Raw genomic sequence first — 16,741 nt, forward strand, 5'->3', positions numbered from 1 at the left:
TGAGGCCCTGTCTGAAAAAACAAAAACAGATAAAAAAATAAAAGCAACTGTTTTGATGTCTCCCTGGGTCATGTCATGCAAGTTGTGCATAAGTATGGACAGTTACATTGAAATTAGCACATGCACACATATTATGCATAATTGTGGGCAAAGGATATGTGAACTGTAGAGTGGGAGTCTTTTCTCTTAGAAAACAATGTCTAGACCTCGAGAGGCACAGAGTCTATGAAGTCACACAGGTGGAGACCCCCGGTGTGAGAATCCAGTGTTTGAACAGACCTATTCTGAACCTTTCTTAGTGCTGGCAGACAAAGTGGGAAATTCTACCCACAAAAGTTTATTTCATGTGTGAAAGTATAAAATATCATAGAAATTACCTTCAGGCCATGTGAAAAGGTAGAGATGAACTTTAAATTAATTTCATGCTTAAACTGCGGTTTTATGCCGGACATGACTCTTTTTGTCTAAGATTCAGAAAGTCTGAAACACTGCTGGTCCTCAGCATCTGGGATAAGGAATACTCAGTCTGTACTTGCATGGTCACTTTCACACATGCACGAGAGGTCAGATGTTGTTCAGTCTAAGAAAGACATTTTGTTGTTGTTCTTTTAACTAAATCAGTGTGAATGAATGGAATCTCCATAGAGTGTTCTGAGTTTAAATCTAATACAGATTGTTCAGATCTTCATGGCGTGTCCCTTGGTGGAAGGGACTTAGGCAATGGTAATGGAGGCTGAGAGGGCAAATTCGCTCAGAAAACAGATTCAAATCTATGTTATCATCATGCATTTCATTATGAGAGAATGAAGCCAATTCATTGTAGGGATTTTATAACACACAAATGTACACATACGCAAGTAATAAGAAACATGAAAATTATGTGATGCCTGCTCTATAAGTGAAGGAGTTACTTTTTTTTTTTTTGTTTTTACGAGACAGGATTCTCTGTATTGTTTTGGAGGCTATCGGTCCAGCCCGGCCTCGAACTCACAGAGATCCGCCTGCCTCTGCCTCCCGAGTGCTGGGATTAAAGGCGTGCGGCACCACCGCCCAGCTGTGAAGGAGTTATTCTGTTATGCCATTTCAATTAATTAAATTTGATTTTTAAGCCCAAGCTGGCCTGAAACTATGTGGCCCAGGCTATTCTCAAACTCATGGCAATTTTCCTGCCTCAGCCTCACCAGTGTGGCAATTATGGCATTTTTAAAGGATTAAGTAATGGAGCAGGTAGACACAGCTGGGTTATGTTGAATCTAACTGTTCTTCATTTATTCTTTAGTTTTCCGTGAACCTTTGCTTTTCTTTTAAACATCATCATTGTGTTAGTTACCTTTTTACCTCTTTTCATGTAAAAATAAAGTACCCGAAATGCCAGTTTTCTTTAACTTGCTATCAGAATAGAGCCCGTTTTACAGTCGTAGGGTCATTGCTGTGAGTGCCACTCTTGTCACGAGAGCAGAGTCTCTGCTGTGAGAGGGAATCATATCTCCTTGTCTCGGTAGGGGAGAACACGAAGGAAGCCTTCGGATGAAGACCGAATTACTGGTGCAGATGGACGGGTTGGCCCATTCAGAAGACCTTGTATTTGTCTTAGCAGCGTCTAACCTGCCATGGTAAGGTGTCAAGAGAATACATTGCACACATTTCCGTGATCCACTAAATAGAGAGCTATAGGAGGAGGTACTGAAGTTATACTCAGGTTGAATTCATAGTAGATGTGGGTATGACAAGGAGCCCACCTCCTTCGGACATAAAGAGCAGCACCAGAGTGGGGAGCACTGTTCTGGGGCTTGGGGTTTAAGCTACATACGAGCCGAGTCGAGCTGATCAAGAGGTATGCATGCATTCCTTCCCCTCTGCTCTTGACCAGGGGTCATGCCTCCTGACTGCCCTGCAACGATGGTTGGTAACCTGGAACTGTGAGTCAAAATGAACCCTTTCTCCCTGAAGTTGCTTTGCCGGTTTTTTATATATTACTATTAAAGTAACAGAAATTAGGACATACGAAGGGACTATGCTTTCTTTTTTGAATCAAGCAGAGGTTTTACATAGATCTATAATTGCTTAATATCTCTTGTTCTCAAAGAACACTTCAGAAATAATGTTTTGATTTTATTGGTATTAAAATTAAAGTTTTTTAAGTTAGGAGGAAAACCCTTTCTCTAATGCCATATAGTAAATAAAAAAGCTAAATAATCTCTAATTGAAAATATAATCTACTCTCAGAGTTTCCTACTCAAACTGTATCCCAGAGTGGTTTAATAACAATTCTAGAAGAAGAATTGGGAAATAAGAGATGTTGATTAGGGGAAAACAATATCTACTCGGAGAATATATTTCAAAAATGTTATAATCCTCTTACAGTTATCAGCACATTTTCACATTGCTATCTTTTATGTCCTGGACAGGGAAGGGGTACATGAGGAACCATTCTTAGAGGGTGGCCAAGGTCATGAAAGGTGAACCAGCCGGTTGGGGGTTAGCTGCAGTGTGCAGACCAGGGCTCTCACCCCACCACATCTCCTTTTCCACATGTGGGGACAAACAGAACGCTCCTCTGTTTGCTCATCACCCAGGTTCCAAACCAGAAAACACCGAGACCAATTTTAGGCAATTCATGTGTGATCTGTTCCTTTAGACACAGTTGTAACCTAACCTGCGCATTTATAGTACTTGTTCTGTTATGCTCAGATGACCAGCATTTAACATGTGAAGATCTGTTGATACACACTGTTAAAGTGGAGTCCAATAAACACCACTGGAAGCCATTATCTGGGGCTAGGCTAAGCTTCTGTGTGGAGTTGGCAATGTTAAAATTCCATTCAGTCAAACTGGGACAGTTGTTATTTAATCTTCTAAGAACTCAAAAGTTGTAGTCGGGTGTTGGTGGCGCATGTCTCTAATCCCAGCACTTGGGAGGCAGAGGCAGGTGGAACTCTGTGAGTTTGAGGCCAGCCTGGTCTACCAAGTAAGTTCCAGGACAGCCTCCAAAGCTACAGAGAAACCCTGTCTCAAAAACAAATAGGCCAGTTACACATAAATGCCTCAAGGCTCTGTTGTGCCCTCTGCACTGCCACAACCAGACACTTCAACCCAGTACCGGACGTTGGCCAGTCAGTTGTTATTATTTCTGTTGTTTTGTATCCTTGTCTCCCACTTTCCAAGGATTGTTACTTTGAAATGGACCAAACTGCTTTTGATTTTTATGCCTTTGCTCTGCCGCCTGGTGACTGTGGGTGTTCACTGGGGTGGGTGCTGTGAAGCTCTTAACATGCGTGTTCCAGGTCTGTACCTTGAGAGACTTAAACACAATTTTTTTCCAAGAGTGGAAAGCCCTCTCCTCGACATGAATTCAGTAGTTCCTGCAGTACTCTGTGCTGTGTTGATTGAGGTCAGCTGTCGTCTTGGTAGTATCTTCTTCCTGTTCAACAGATTTTCTTAAAACTTTACCTCAGTATCAGAAGCATCACACTGCATCCCACCCTGAGGTGGACAATGTCTTGTTTTTCCACTTTTGGTGAGTCAAGCTTAATCTGTGGGGTCAGGGATATTGGTTTTATTCCTCTGCTGTACACCTCTCTGAGTATAGCATCCCCTGATCAAGGAAGGTTAAGAGCTCACTGGTTAAGAGTACTTATTGCTCTTGCAAAGGACCCAGGTTTGATTCCCAGCACCCATGTAATGGCTCACAACCATCTGTACTGCAGGCCTGGGGGATTCTCTTCTGACCTTGTCCTCCCACACAAGGCACACATGTGGTTCATAAAATATTGGTACACATAAACAAAAAACCAAAGGGAGGTGTTTACTGGAATGACTTCCAACTGATAGTGGCTGGGTAGTCCAACCTTGGCCATGTGCACGCTGGGCCGACCGAGAGCCTGGCAGTTGCTCAGTTCCTAAGGTGGATGTCTTAGCAGTGCCAGTCTGCGCTGAAGGCCCGAAAGAGCATGGGAATCGCTGGTTCTCAGTCGTCTCTGGAAGGTCAAACAAGCTAGAGTCTGCCGTTAGGGACAGCCCAGCAGCATTAGCGACACGGCTAGCCAAGCAGGCAGCAAGCAGCTCTGCATTCTCCTCAGACCGTTTTATACCGGTGCCATTCGATCTTGAAGAGGGTCTTCTCCCAACTGACCCTCCCTACAAATGCCTTTACAGACCGGTTCAGAAGCTTGTCCCTTAGCCCCATTAAGTGAACTGTCGAGATCTACCATCACGCAGGCAGGACAAGCCTAGATGATGTAAGCCACTCACTCAATGTAGCCGCTTGAGGCAATCAAGAAATGCAGTAAAGGCCTGTCATGGTGGCACCGGCAGATCTTCCAGCACTTGGGAGCTGGAGGGTCAAGAGTTCATGGCCATTGTTTGAAGTCAGCCTCAGCTACCTGAGGGGTTTGGGGTAGAGAGAATGTCTGTTCCAAAATTGCTTGTGGTAGCAGTTGCATAGTCCTGTGAATGTACTGAAGCCATGCACCACAAGATGATGTCTTAGGCAATGATGGGCCTCATACACAGTGGTCCCACGAGATAATAACGGAGCCACAGAGGTTCCACACCACACAGTGTGAACACTTTGCTCACATGTTTGTTGATGCTGGTGTCAGTAAATGTATTGAAGTGTTAAGTGTGTCAAAGTATAGTATACACAGTACAGTGCGTAATAACGAGAACAAATGACTGTTACTGATTTACATGTTGTTAGTAAACATATTTACTACTCTAGCTTTTTATTATTTTAAAATCTGTTTAAAAATATCTTACTATAACTAGCACTCAATGTTTTATAGGCAACAGCCTCATACATCTTGTATTTATCTCCTACACAAAAGGCTGCATACTATATACATTGTTCTATATTTTGGCTTTTTTTCTTAACCAAATATCAGAATACCCTGGAGACCTTTCCAAATAAGGCCACAAGTTCTTCCTTACTCCCTTGATAGTTACGTAGAACTCCATTGTGAATCTCTGAAAACTCATCTAGTCTGTCATTTAGTGTTGGCAACAGGGCTATTCCTACTATTGCTGTTACAGATAGCAATGCAGTCAAGAGTGGGCATGGATATGCCACTGTTTGTTTTCAACAGTGCAGCTTTGGGATAGACTCCTGGAAGGAAAACCACCAGGTCAAAGGGTAATGCTCATGGAATTGCGGTGTAGCCTGCCAGATTTCCCTCCATAGAGGCTGTGCCATTTTTTTAGTCCCACTAGTGTCTTGTTTTCATTACTTAACATTATAGTGAGAACACTTCTGATGTTATTAAATAATCCTTGGAAACTGGATTTTCTAATGATTGCCCAAAATTCCCACCTGTGGACTATACCATCATTTGATCATTCCTTTCCGTTGATCATACATGAAGATCCCAAACCTTCTCTATTAGGAAGTTGCACTGAAATGAGCTTCCTTGCACAGAAGCCTTTGTGAACAGGAAGGACTAGGGAGAGAGCCAGCCAGTAAAGTCTTTGTAATCCCAGCACTGGGGATCCCTGGGGCTCACTGGCCAGCCAACCAAGACTTCTTAATGAGCTTCAGGCCAGTGATAGACTCTCTCAAAATGGGGGTGGGGGAATGAGGGTGGTGACACCTGAAGAATGATACCTCATGATTGTCCTCTGGTCTCCACATGTACATGTACCCCCACCACACACATGAGTGTGCATACATAAACCAGTGTGCACACATGCACAAAACAACACCTTTGGGAATAGTTCTGTTGTTATGAAAGATATCTGGAGGTGGGCTTACTGAATGAAAGGGCTTTGTATTTTAACACTCTTGAGACATACTGCCACTCCTTTTCATAAGGAAAATTCTAGGAAGGAGGAATATTCTTAATGAATAAGATTTTCCTGGCTTCAGGATCTTACTTGAGGAAAGGGGCTCATTTGACCCAAGCAGTCTAACCTGGGGAAGTAAGTAATTCAGAACAATCATGGGAGAACTCAGTCTTAAAATACCCAATTACTTAGAGTTGGGGCGGTTCTCATCAAGCGCATCATTCAGGCACTGGGCAAGCAATCCTTTATTGCTGTCTCAGCAGTGTTCTGGCTTACAGTTTTTATTCACTTACCTTGGTTGGTCTGTAGCATGGAAGAGGGCCTGAAGGAAGCAAGAAGGAACACTTCTCCCTGTCTTCTGATGTGTAAGTGAACAAAGAGGCATAAACAGTGCTGCACATTTAATATTACCACTTAATGTAATAGCCATGTTAAGAAATGTAGGGAGCATAATTAGGGCTAATTTGACCTGCCTTGATTGTTGCATATTCACAAGCTCAGGCCCAGCGGTCCAGAGGAAATGACGTGCTGAACAGGGCCATTAAGGCAAATTCCAGCTGGCGATGTCTATTTAATTCTACAGTAGTTTGTACAAATAAGGTGTGGGGGCAGTGAGTGACATGCTGACACTCCTGTCTTCCCTGGCTGCTTTCCAAACGGCTAGAAATTCCAAGAACCCTCTAGGAAAGTAGATACTGACCCAATGAAGCAGGTTAAAAAACTAGAAGATAAGTTTCTTCTAATAGTCAGAAAAGGGTGTAAGAGCAGAGAGTCTCCTGCTCTGCAAATGAAACTGTCCTGGCCTGTATGGGGGGAGCCCTTGTGACTGTACTTCCATTTTTCTAGAATATTTAAAATGTTCCTAGGACAGCCGGGTGGTGGTGGTGCACGCCTTTAATCCCAGCACTCGGGAGGCAGAGGCAGGCGGATCCCTGTGAGCTCGAGGCCAGGCTGGACCGACAGCCTCCAGAACAATACAGAAAAACCCTGTCTCATAAAAAAAAATGTTCCTAGGACAGCTGCTAGGCTGGCTTAGACTGACTGCCTTTCTGCCACCAGTGTAAATGCATTTCTTCCTGTTGTATGCTCCTGCCTGGTGTGGTGTTCCTATAGAAATGCATGTTTGTGATGGAAAAGACCAGCAAACATAACCCCGGTTCTTTTCACAATAGCCACCAGCATTCTGAACCTGGCGGAAGAGAAGTGCTCTCTGAGGTTCTGTCTTCCAGCTTCAGGCTTTGACCTGGTCTACATTTTCCTGATGTGGTCTCTCACAGGTCAGTAAGCACTGTGCAGAAAGCAGGACCTATCTGGGAAAGTAGAGTGTTTGCCTAGCATGTGTGACTGAGGCCTTGGGTTCCATCCGGCACAGCAAACAAACAAAACTGAAAAGAAGATCTAGTGGCCAAACACACCCCAGAGATACCATGTGTTCAGACCGTGCACATGGAGCACATACTGCAACAGAATGGAGTCATCCTGTGGGTGGAATTGTATTGTGCTGTGGCCTGCTTGATGTACTGCGGTCACCTTTGCAAACAATTCTGTTACATTAGTGTTCCATCATCTACTTGTCTCATCCCACTGGTGACTCTGCTCCCTCCTTGCCACCCCTCCAATCTTTTGGTGGGAGGGGTATCTTCAGCGGTGCTTGGCTAGATTATAACAGATAATATCAAATAGGTTTCTGTCTTATAAATTTCCACTTTCTGATCTTGTGACTGGAGAGGGTTCCTGGTGCTTTGTCTGTGCAGTTTTGCGTTACAGGCTTCTCCAGTGAACCATCAGGACAGATGAGAGGCGAGAAAGCCCAGGGCACTGGTTGCCATGACAGTTCTTAAGTCCTGAGGTCCCCGGACAGTCTGCCTCCTCTCCCAGCCTCTCAGAGTCTCCCTTTAGGTTATTTATTGTATAAAAGCCACGGGTTTCAGTCATCAGGGGGTGACAAGTGCAAGTCTCTTGATCATATTTTTGAGTCACATTTTAAACATTATTTTATTCTCCAGTCAATAGAGTGCATGTTTGTTAGGTTTTTTTCCTTCTGGCTTTCATTCATGGAGGTCGTTACATGTAATTTTATTAATGGTTTATTCATTAAGGGTAATTTATTAATGGTTGTTTTGTAATTTTATTGATGATAGATGCTATCCATGTGAGTCATGCATTGAGACCCTAGAGAAAATTTGACTGTTTCAGGCTTTGAACCACTTTCACTTAATTTTTCTTCTCAGCTTAAGATATCTCGGACTGTGACAACAAGGCCAATAGTTTAAAACTATCCATGAAGACTTTCTCTCCCCAAAGTGCAAGGCAGAACTTGCTTTCCTGATGTCTTCCATTGCTAATGGGGAAATATTCTAACCTACGCTATCATACTGGGTATGTCTTCAGCCATATCGAGTATTTGTTTTATGTTACAAGCCTTGGCGCTACCTCTGAGGAACCCAGGCCTTCTTGGTTGCCCCACACGAAGCCTTTAAAAGCTAAGCCTTTTGCAACCAAGAGGCACATAGCCCAAGTCTCCCATAATTTTCTATCCAGTTTTGATTTTGAGCTTCTTTATTTTTGGCTCTTGAGAACCTCTGTCTCCAGGAGGTTCCACTGTACATTCAGAAAGTGCTTTTTATAATTACTTGAGGTTTTAAAGGGGACTTAAGACAAGATTTCTGTTCTAGTTCATCCTTTTGCTGTGGTCAGAGCCATCAGATGTTTCTCCTCAGTTATCAGTACTGTATTTTGGGATGGGAATAATCAATAGGTAATGTGAGGTCATTGTCACTCCTACGAAGTGACACTTCTAGCTCACACACGAGTACAGCAAAGACTGAACTGCTGCGGCTTCCTTGCTGGATTCTCCAGACCCTCAGATAAGAGGAGCCCTGCACATGCATCTCTCCAGGCCTCTTCAAAAGCACTGCCATGTGAGCCCAGCAGATTAGTTCCAGAACTCACAATGTCCCTGATTGTCACTAAGAATGGAAGTACAGTGCTTTGTCCCCATTGCCTAAGTCAATGTAGTACCTCCCTATGAAGCTAAGCTAATTTTGGCTATAATGCACTACTTTTCAACAAAGCACAACCCCCTTTATAAACAACTCAAGGAGTTTAAGAAAGCAGGCCATTTTACACAAAGCCAGTAGATCCACGTGCACAGTTTGCACACCTGCCCACCTGAGTGGGATTTCTTGGGATCTTTTCAGTGCTCTACATGATGGAAGAAGCAGGAATCCAAGACATACTGTCCGTGATACTTGGCCTCTGGAGACATATGCATAAATAGCCATGAGCTAGGAATGTAGTCAGCACCGTGTAAGCTACGTGTGCAGACAGAAAAGAGTGATCTTGCTAGGAGTTCAGGCTGGCTTTGAACTCACTGTATGGCTCCGGCTCTCTCCAACTCATGCCCTGTCTTCCTCACTGCACAGGTGTTGGAATTACAGGTGTGCACCACCATGCCTGGTGTAATAAGTAATTTTTATGATAGATAATAAAGCAAACCAAAAGTCTTTACTGCACACAGAGAGAGCACTTTCTCTGGATTTTGAACAACGGCATCCCTTTTGACAAAGTGGAAAGTAAGTCCCCATAAAGAAAATGACATGAACATGCTAACAATTCTGCAGTTACTGCCAAGACTTCCTCCCTTGTAGTGAACCCAGTAAATGCCCCCTCCCCCCACATCAGAGCTAGAATTGAAAGTGAACTCAAGGACAGAGAGTGGATCCATCTGGGGAAATGTGTACGTAGCAGCCTTCTGTGTGGGGCTCACTGTAGAAGACAGCACTTGAACCTCTGTCTCCCTGTGAGCTATCAAAGATAGCTCCGCAGCCTGCTCTCCCATGGCCATCCATTTCATGTGGTTATGGATGGATTGCAAAGACTTTGTCTACTGAATGGAGGCTTGCTCTTCTGTTAGCATGCCGAGATAGCTTGAACTTGAAATACTGTATTTGTTGAAGGGACACACTTAATTGTGCTTGATTCTCTCATGCTGTGAATTTTGGCATGATCACAGTTCCAGGGCAATGCAGTATGGCAAAGACGATGGTCAAGGTTGAGGGGATACCTGAAGGTCTGGTTTGGTTACTGAGGCTGTCACATCCCAGGCATTGTGGCCCTTGGTAGTGCTCAGTGTGGCCAGGGGTATATCGTGCTTTGTGTTTAGAGTAGGCAGAGGTCTGCGAGCCTTGCTGCATTTCATATGTCTTATGTGTCTCATGCTTACTGGCTGATTTGACCACTGATGGCATAGAAGTACTGAATAACCAGGAGGAAGGAGTCATGAGAACAAAAATAACTAGTGTAAAATCTAAGTGCAAAGAGCCAGGAGGAGTCTTCTCTGGTGACCACAAGTTACATTTTATATATAAATATATTGGCATAAAGAATGATTTCTGGGTACATTCCATTTGTCCTTTGTTTCCTCTCTCATATGATGATATGATTATTGATGTCATTAAGAGTGCATTCATCAGGCCTGGCTGTCAGAGAGTTGCACTTATTTTGTACCCACAGGCAGTTTTGAGGTAAATCTCTCACTTTAGGGCATTAGCTGATCAATACAGACATCTATACTGAATAATTGCCTTCCCGCCCCCCATGTGCTTCTGTTGTCTTGATCTTCCTATGAAGAAGCCACTCAGGATAAGTTGGGGACAAGAATTAGGTACTGTCCAAAAATCAACAGTTGCTTGATACCCTCAGATGTACCAGTCTGTCAAATTCTTCTCCTTGCAGATTGTCTTCTAGAACCTTCATGCCAGGTCCAAACAGAATCGCTTGTCCCATGCACCTTATGTGCAGAGGGGGTCACACCCTGGTAATTTCCTTCTCTTCTGTGTCAGGTCCTCTGGAGCTTAGATCCTGCCTGGCTTTGGTTCGTTTTATTGTTTAGGCTTCGCATGTTGAAACTATCTGTATTCTTATCAATAGCTTGATCAAGCTACAGATTTTTTTATTGGAAATTATTTTTTCCTCAAACTTTTAAAGACATTGGTCTCTTTTAATATCTCATGTGGCTGTGGATAAAGTTTGTTGCTGTTGTTGTTTTTAATTAGACACGATCCTGCTGTGCTGCCAAGGCTGGCCCAGAGCTTGCTTGTGTAGCCCAGGCTAATCTTTATTTTTTATTTTTTTTATTTTTTGAGACAGGATTTCTCTGTGGCTTTGGAGGCTGTCCTGGAACTAGCTTTTTTTAGACCAGGCTGGCCTCAAACTCACAGAGATCTGCCTGCCTCTGCCTCCAGAGTGCTGGGATTAAAGGCATGCGCCACCACCGCCCAGCACCCAGGCTAATCTTGAACACTTGATCCTCATCCTTCAGTTTCCCAACTTCTAGAATTACAGGTATGCAGTACCATGTGTGACTTGAGAAGCGTTTTGTGTAATCCATCGTATGTAACTTGTTGTTTTCTCTCCGGAAACTTCTGTCATCCTTTCTTTGTTCTGGTGTACTGAAATCTCAGTATGAGGCAGTTTGGGAGTCATGAGCCAAGAACTGTGCCAGCCTGTTTTCCAAGTCATACTGTCGTTCCTGAGCCATCAGTAGCTCAGGTGAGCTACTTACTCCTTTTAAGCCTTTGTTTCCTCATCCTTAACAACAATAGCATAGCCTCATGGGGTTGTAAGTGAATTAGTGTCTGTAAAGAGCTTGGCACAGCCATCTAGCAAATGCTGTTTCAACGTTAGGTCTCATTAACATTTCAAACACAGAAAACCTTTTACTGGGAATCTGGGACATTCCCTTGAGTTGTCTTCTTCATGAGATTCCTCTGCCATTTTCTTTGGAACTCCTGGTATTGATCTGTTGGCCTTCTAGACAAATAGTCTCAGTAAAACAAAATCTTTCCATGGGCTGGAGAGATGACTCAAGGGTCAAGAGCACTGGCTGCTCTTCCAGAGGTCCTGAGTTTAATTCCCAGCAACCATGGTGGCTCACAACCATCCATAATGAAATCTGGTGCCGTCTTCTGACCTGCAGGTGTTCATGCAGGCAGATTACTGTATACATAATAAGTAAATAAATGTTTTTTAAAATCTGGTACAAAAACAGTATTAAATCACTGTATGAAAGCTTATGTGAACAGTGGTTCCTTCAAATAAGGGTCAGTAACAGATTCTACAACTACTAACTGAGAAAGGATGGGACGGACATGTGGTGTCAAGGCTTGTACACAGAATGCTTAATACTTATTAGAAGATGTATCCAGATGATCTCAGCAATTGACACCATGTCATTGATATTGAGACACACAAATATGTATCCTGATGTGCTGTAGTACAAAACCATGTTGCCTGAGAAACACACTCTCCATAATGAGCACCTTGGTCCTAATCAAACTTTTAGTCCCAGCTTCTATCTAAAGCTAGGTAACAGAATGACCTGTCACACAGCACCATAAGAAAAACACCAGAATTTAGGATGCGAGGCATTTTACAGTGAGCTCCATTCCTTCTCTCTGGGACAGAGAGGCTCGCTTTGAGCAACAGATTTAGGAGACAATGACTGTATACAATACATGTTCATTGGATTTGGTGGGGAAATCCTGGAGAGATATTTTCGGCATGATGGAGTGGAATTTATAGATGGGGTTAATGGTGCAATTTATCTAGAAGCTTAGTAAGACTATATGGGAAGCTACATGAGGCAAATGTGGCCAAGTGTTGTCTGCTATTGAGTCAAGATGGCAGGGGTATAAATGGATTGCATTTTTCTAGGTTTATTTATTTTATGTATATAGACTACATGCAGGAATAGGGCATCAGATCCCATTATAGATGGCTGTCAGCCACCATGTGGTTGCTGGGAATTGAACTCAGGATCTCTGGAAGAGCAGACAGTGCTCTTGACCGCTGAGCCATCTCTCCAGCCCCGGATTGCATTCTTTTATTCTGCTTTTCTATTTACTTGGATTTTTCACATTAAGAGGTTTAGGAAAACTACCTACTAGTGTGAAATTGTATAAACCTGGCCTGACGGGGAATGGATGTTTCATTAGGCTATGTTGGTACTGGGCATCTAGGAAGAAGGGTATTGGTGCTGAGTTCAGCAGAGCAGTGGACTGAGGTGGTTATTCATCCCAGGATGGATGAGTTTCAGGAAAGTTCATATACCTCCAGAATGCTCAAGTGACGTTATAGAATAACTGACTTGCTGGCAAGATCAAATCCAGCAAGTCATATTAAAATCTCAGTGGAATGTCAAATGCTTCGTTGTTGTGAGTCGTCCTCTGCCCACTGTCACTAATGCACATCCCTCAGGTGACGAGTCTTGAAGGTGCCCTGTCTCTTTTCCTCCTTCTTCCCTTTTCCTTTTCACCAGCCTTTGTCGTATCTTTAAATTTTCTTTCTCTCTTTAAACAACATGAAGTAACTGTCCTAACTACTCTGTTATAGTGACAATTAACGTACAGAATTGCTTCTTGTAAGGCTAAATAGATTGCACTTAGAATATAGATGCTGGGGCCAGTGAGACGGCTCAGTGAGTAAAGTCAGCCGCCTCCAAGACTGAGTGTGACCTGAGTGTGACCTGGGACCCACAAGGTAGAAAGAGAAAACCAACTTCTAGAATCTGTCCTCTGACCTCCACACATGTCCCGTCTCTCTCTCTCTCTCTCTCTCTCTCTCTCTCTCTCTCTCTCTCTCTCTCTCTCTCTCTCTCTCTCTCTCTCTCTCTCTCTCTCTCTCTCTCTAGATGTAAGAAATCTACCTGTCTGTCTGTCCATCTGAAGCACTGTTTGCCACCCCATCCATTGCCTGTCTTGTGATACAGGGAGCTGGACTGTGCCATGTTACGGCGTTTGGAGAAGAGGATTCTGGTTGATCTCCCCAGCCAAGAGGCTAGAGAGGCCATGATCTACCACTGGCTGCCCCCTGTGAGCAAGAACCATGCCCTGGAGCTGCACACAGAGCTGGAGTACAGCGTGCTGAGCCAGGTGGGCAGCCTCAGAGGGAGGCTCCAAGCTGCCCAGCAGGGTAGTGGACCCCCCTATGAAAGAGTGGGCTCCAAGGCTGGTGGGGATACAGTGAAGAAGGAAGCGGGAGCTGTAGGAAGTAGCATGGTGTTCAGATTTAGAGAGCCTACAGTCGAACCCTGGCCCTGCAGCATGTCAGCTGTGAGACCTCAGGGACATCACTTCCTCTCTGAGCCTTAGTTTCTCCATCTCTAAAATGGGTAGAGAAGAATCCACAGTTATTGTGGGTTATTGTGATTAATGAATTGATTGAATCCTCTGCAAAGAAAAACTCAAGGCATGTATCTTGTTGATCCTCATTGGGTATTGTATTGATCGGCATCCTCAGGAGGAACAGAACTTATAAAATGAATATATGTATATTCAGTACATGCATGTATGCACATATGAAGGGGATTATTAGAATGGTTTACATGCTATGGCCCAGCTACTTCAACAATGGCTGTCTACCAGATTAAGGCCCAAGAATTCAGTCCACAAAGCTAATGTCTCAGTTGGTCTTCAGTATAATCTACAGTCCCAAAGAGGTAGTTGAATGGTTCTCTAGTGCCAGTGAAGGAATGGAGTTTCTAGCAAGAATGAGGACAGACAGACAGAGTAAGCTTCCTTCTTCAATGCATTTACATAGGCCGCCAGCAGAAGGTATAGCCCAGATTGAAGGTGGATCTTCCCACCCCCAAAGATCTGAATTAAAAGTGGTTATTGGCACTTCAAATGATTTATTTAAGAAAATATCCCTCACAGTTATACCCAGCTGCTTGGGTTTTATTTAATTCCAGATATAGTCAAGTATACAGCCAAGAACAGCCATCCACAGGCATCCATTCCCAGGATTTCTGCTTTGGGTAGATATTTAAACCTAATGTTTTCTGAAGTTCCTCAAACGCAATGATGTTCTTATTTAACGCACAAACAAGACATCCACTATAGCCATCATGGACTTAGGATAAGGGCCCCACAACACTGGGTGGTCCAGTCCTCCATGGTCATCTCACAGCGTATTCGAAGGTATGAGGAAGCTATCACCCCAATGGCCAGTTAGCTGTGCTTGTTAGCACCTTTTGTCCCTCCAGCATTGCTTACCCAGGGATGCTGGCATGGTGAGCAGGGATGACAAAATTCTAAGCCAGGAGTCTGATACTGGGTCCTGCCTGCAAGAATGAAGAGGACACCAGCATTCTGCCTGCTGACTGTCCTAGCTTTGCTACTGTTTCAGGAGACAGAGGGCTACTCGGGCTCCGACATCAAGCTAGTCTGCAGGGAAGCAGCCATGCGGCCAGTGAGAAAGATCTTCAACCTGCTGGAAAATCACCAGCCAGGTATGATTGGTGTCCCACAGTGATCGTGACTTGGGAGAGAAATCTGTGTTTACATATCCCAACTCTTGGTGGGATGTGATGGTACATGCTTGTACTCCCAGTCACTTGGGACCGAAGGCCAGATCAAGTTTAAGGCCAGCCTGGATTACATAGAGAGCTCAAAGCTAGCCTGGGCAACTTAACAAGACGTTGTCTCAATGTACAAATACTAAAATGGACTCAGCTTAGTGGCCAAATGCTTTCTTTGAGTGCAAACATCTCACCCGGTCTGACCAGCAGGTGGAGCCTGGAGCCTGGTGGTTTTTTACATTTGTGTGCTCTCTGGTCAAATCCCCATCCCCCATGTACTCAGCTGCTTCCTCTGTTGCAAGATTCCAGTTGCTGGGTTTTTACTTTTCTGGCACACGCTGGTGTGGGGCTGGGTCCATCTGAGGTACTACAAAAGCAGTAATGGTACTTTGATAACAAGATATTGACGTCCCTTCTGGAGGCAGGGAGGTGAGGGTGAGTGGGGCGTCAGGGTGTCAGTTGTACGTTAGAAAGTTTCCCCAGCAGCCCTCTTCAGATGTGCATTTGAGCTCCATTAGAGCCAGGAACGGGATATTAGGCACTGTCTCCAGACCTGGCCCAGTAGCTTTTCAAGAATTCTTGTTACGCACTGCGCCCTGACTGCTGCCTTTTTGTCTAGAGAGCAGTAGCAGTTTACCCGGGATCCAGCTGGATACTGTGACTACGAGCGACTTTTTGGATGTGTTGGCTCACTCCAAGCCTTCAGCAAAGAATCTGACTGAGAAATACTTGGCCTGGCAAGAGAGATATGAGTCTGTGTAAAGCTGCCCTCAGCCTGACCTGGCCAGAGTCAGTGACAGCCTCCACAGCAATGACTCTGGTGGAAGGGAGGATATTATCCTTGAACGCTGGATGAATTTGGACAATTGTGTTATTTTGGAAACATGAGATCTTGTGGCATGGATGTCAGCAAAGTGAAGATTTATGTGTGCTGTTGGGTCAGGCAATGCAGTTTTTCCTCACAATTCGACTATAAAATTTTGAAGAAGTTTCTTGTAGTATTCCTTGTCTGTGAACCGAGGTCTTCATTTTGAAGAAAAGTATTTTCTTAGTCTCTGTTCATAATTTCATTCTTGTAACACGTTCTCGAGCCTGTCAGATATCATCAGTATCCCCTCTCTCCCTCTCCCTCCCCCATCCCCTTTCTTGGCTTTCTTCCAAGGCTTGTGTAGTGCTGGCTGGCCTGAACCTGCTTTGTAGACCAGTCTGGCTTTGAATTCACAGAGATCCATCTACCTCTGCCTCCCGAGTGTGCTTTCCTAAACATGAACACCTCATGTGACTCTGTTCTCCCCACTTCCTCTGCTCTAGGGGAAGGAGACCACCATAGAACCGGATTTGCACCTACCCTTTCTTTCCAGTCCCTCTTACCCTAGCTGACCACTGTGACCACTGTCCTGCCTCACACTTATTGTCCCCAAGCCCCAAACTTCTGTTTTCCCAGGGAATAAAGGAAAACCTCCATTCTCCTGCTCTAGCTTCTCAGGGTTTCTGGATCCCAACTAGTTTATTAGCTAACTTTCAATCACTTGACTTTTCAGTTCTGCCTCGCAACCCCTCCTGGTGCCTGGAAGACTCCAGGCTTTGAGGAAAGAGTTCTGA

The 16,741-nt window shown here is 44.2% G+C and overlaps 1 protein-coding gene across 1 annotated transcript in view; it reads left to right on the forward strand.

The window, feature by feature from the left end:
- The window catches only part of Katnal2 (katanin catalytic subunit A1 like 2), a 53,046-nt gene extending 36,916 nt beyond the window's left edge, over positions 1 to 16,130 (forward strand). Inside the window, exons 13-16 of the mRNA XM_005076463.4 lie at positions 1,503 to 1,613; positions 13,550 to 13,712; positions 14,968 to 15,070; positions 15,759 to 16,130. Coding sequence (XP_005076520.2) covers positions 1,503 to 1,613; positions 13,550 to 13,712; positions 14,968 to 15,070; positions 15,759 to 15,901 — 520 coding nt within the window. The 3' untranslated portion in view covers positions 15,902 to 16,130. The remainder of the gene's footprint in view (positions 1 to 1,502; positions 1,614 to 13,549; positions 13,713 to 14,967; positions 15,071 to 15,758) is intronic.
- The last annotated feature ends 611 nt before the right edge of the window (positions 16,131 to 16,741 follow it).

This window comes from Mesocricetus auratus, unplaced genomic scaffold, assembly GCF_017639785.1.
Source record: "Mesocricetus auratus isolate SY011 unplaced genomic scaffold, BCM_Maur_2.0 Super-Scaffold_6730, whole genome shotgun sequence".
NCBI lineage: Eukaryota > Metazoa > Chordata > Mammalia > Rodentia > Cricetidae > Mesocricetus > Mesocricetus auratus.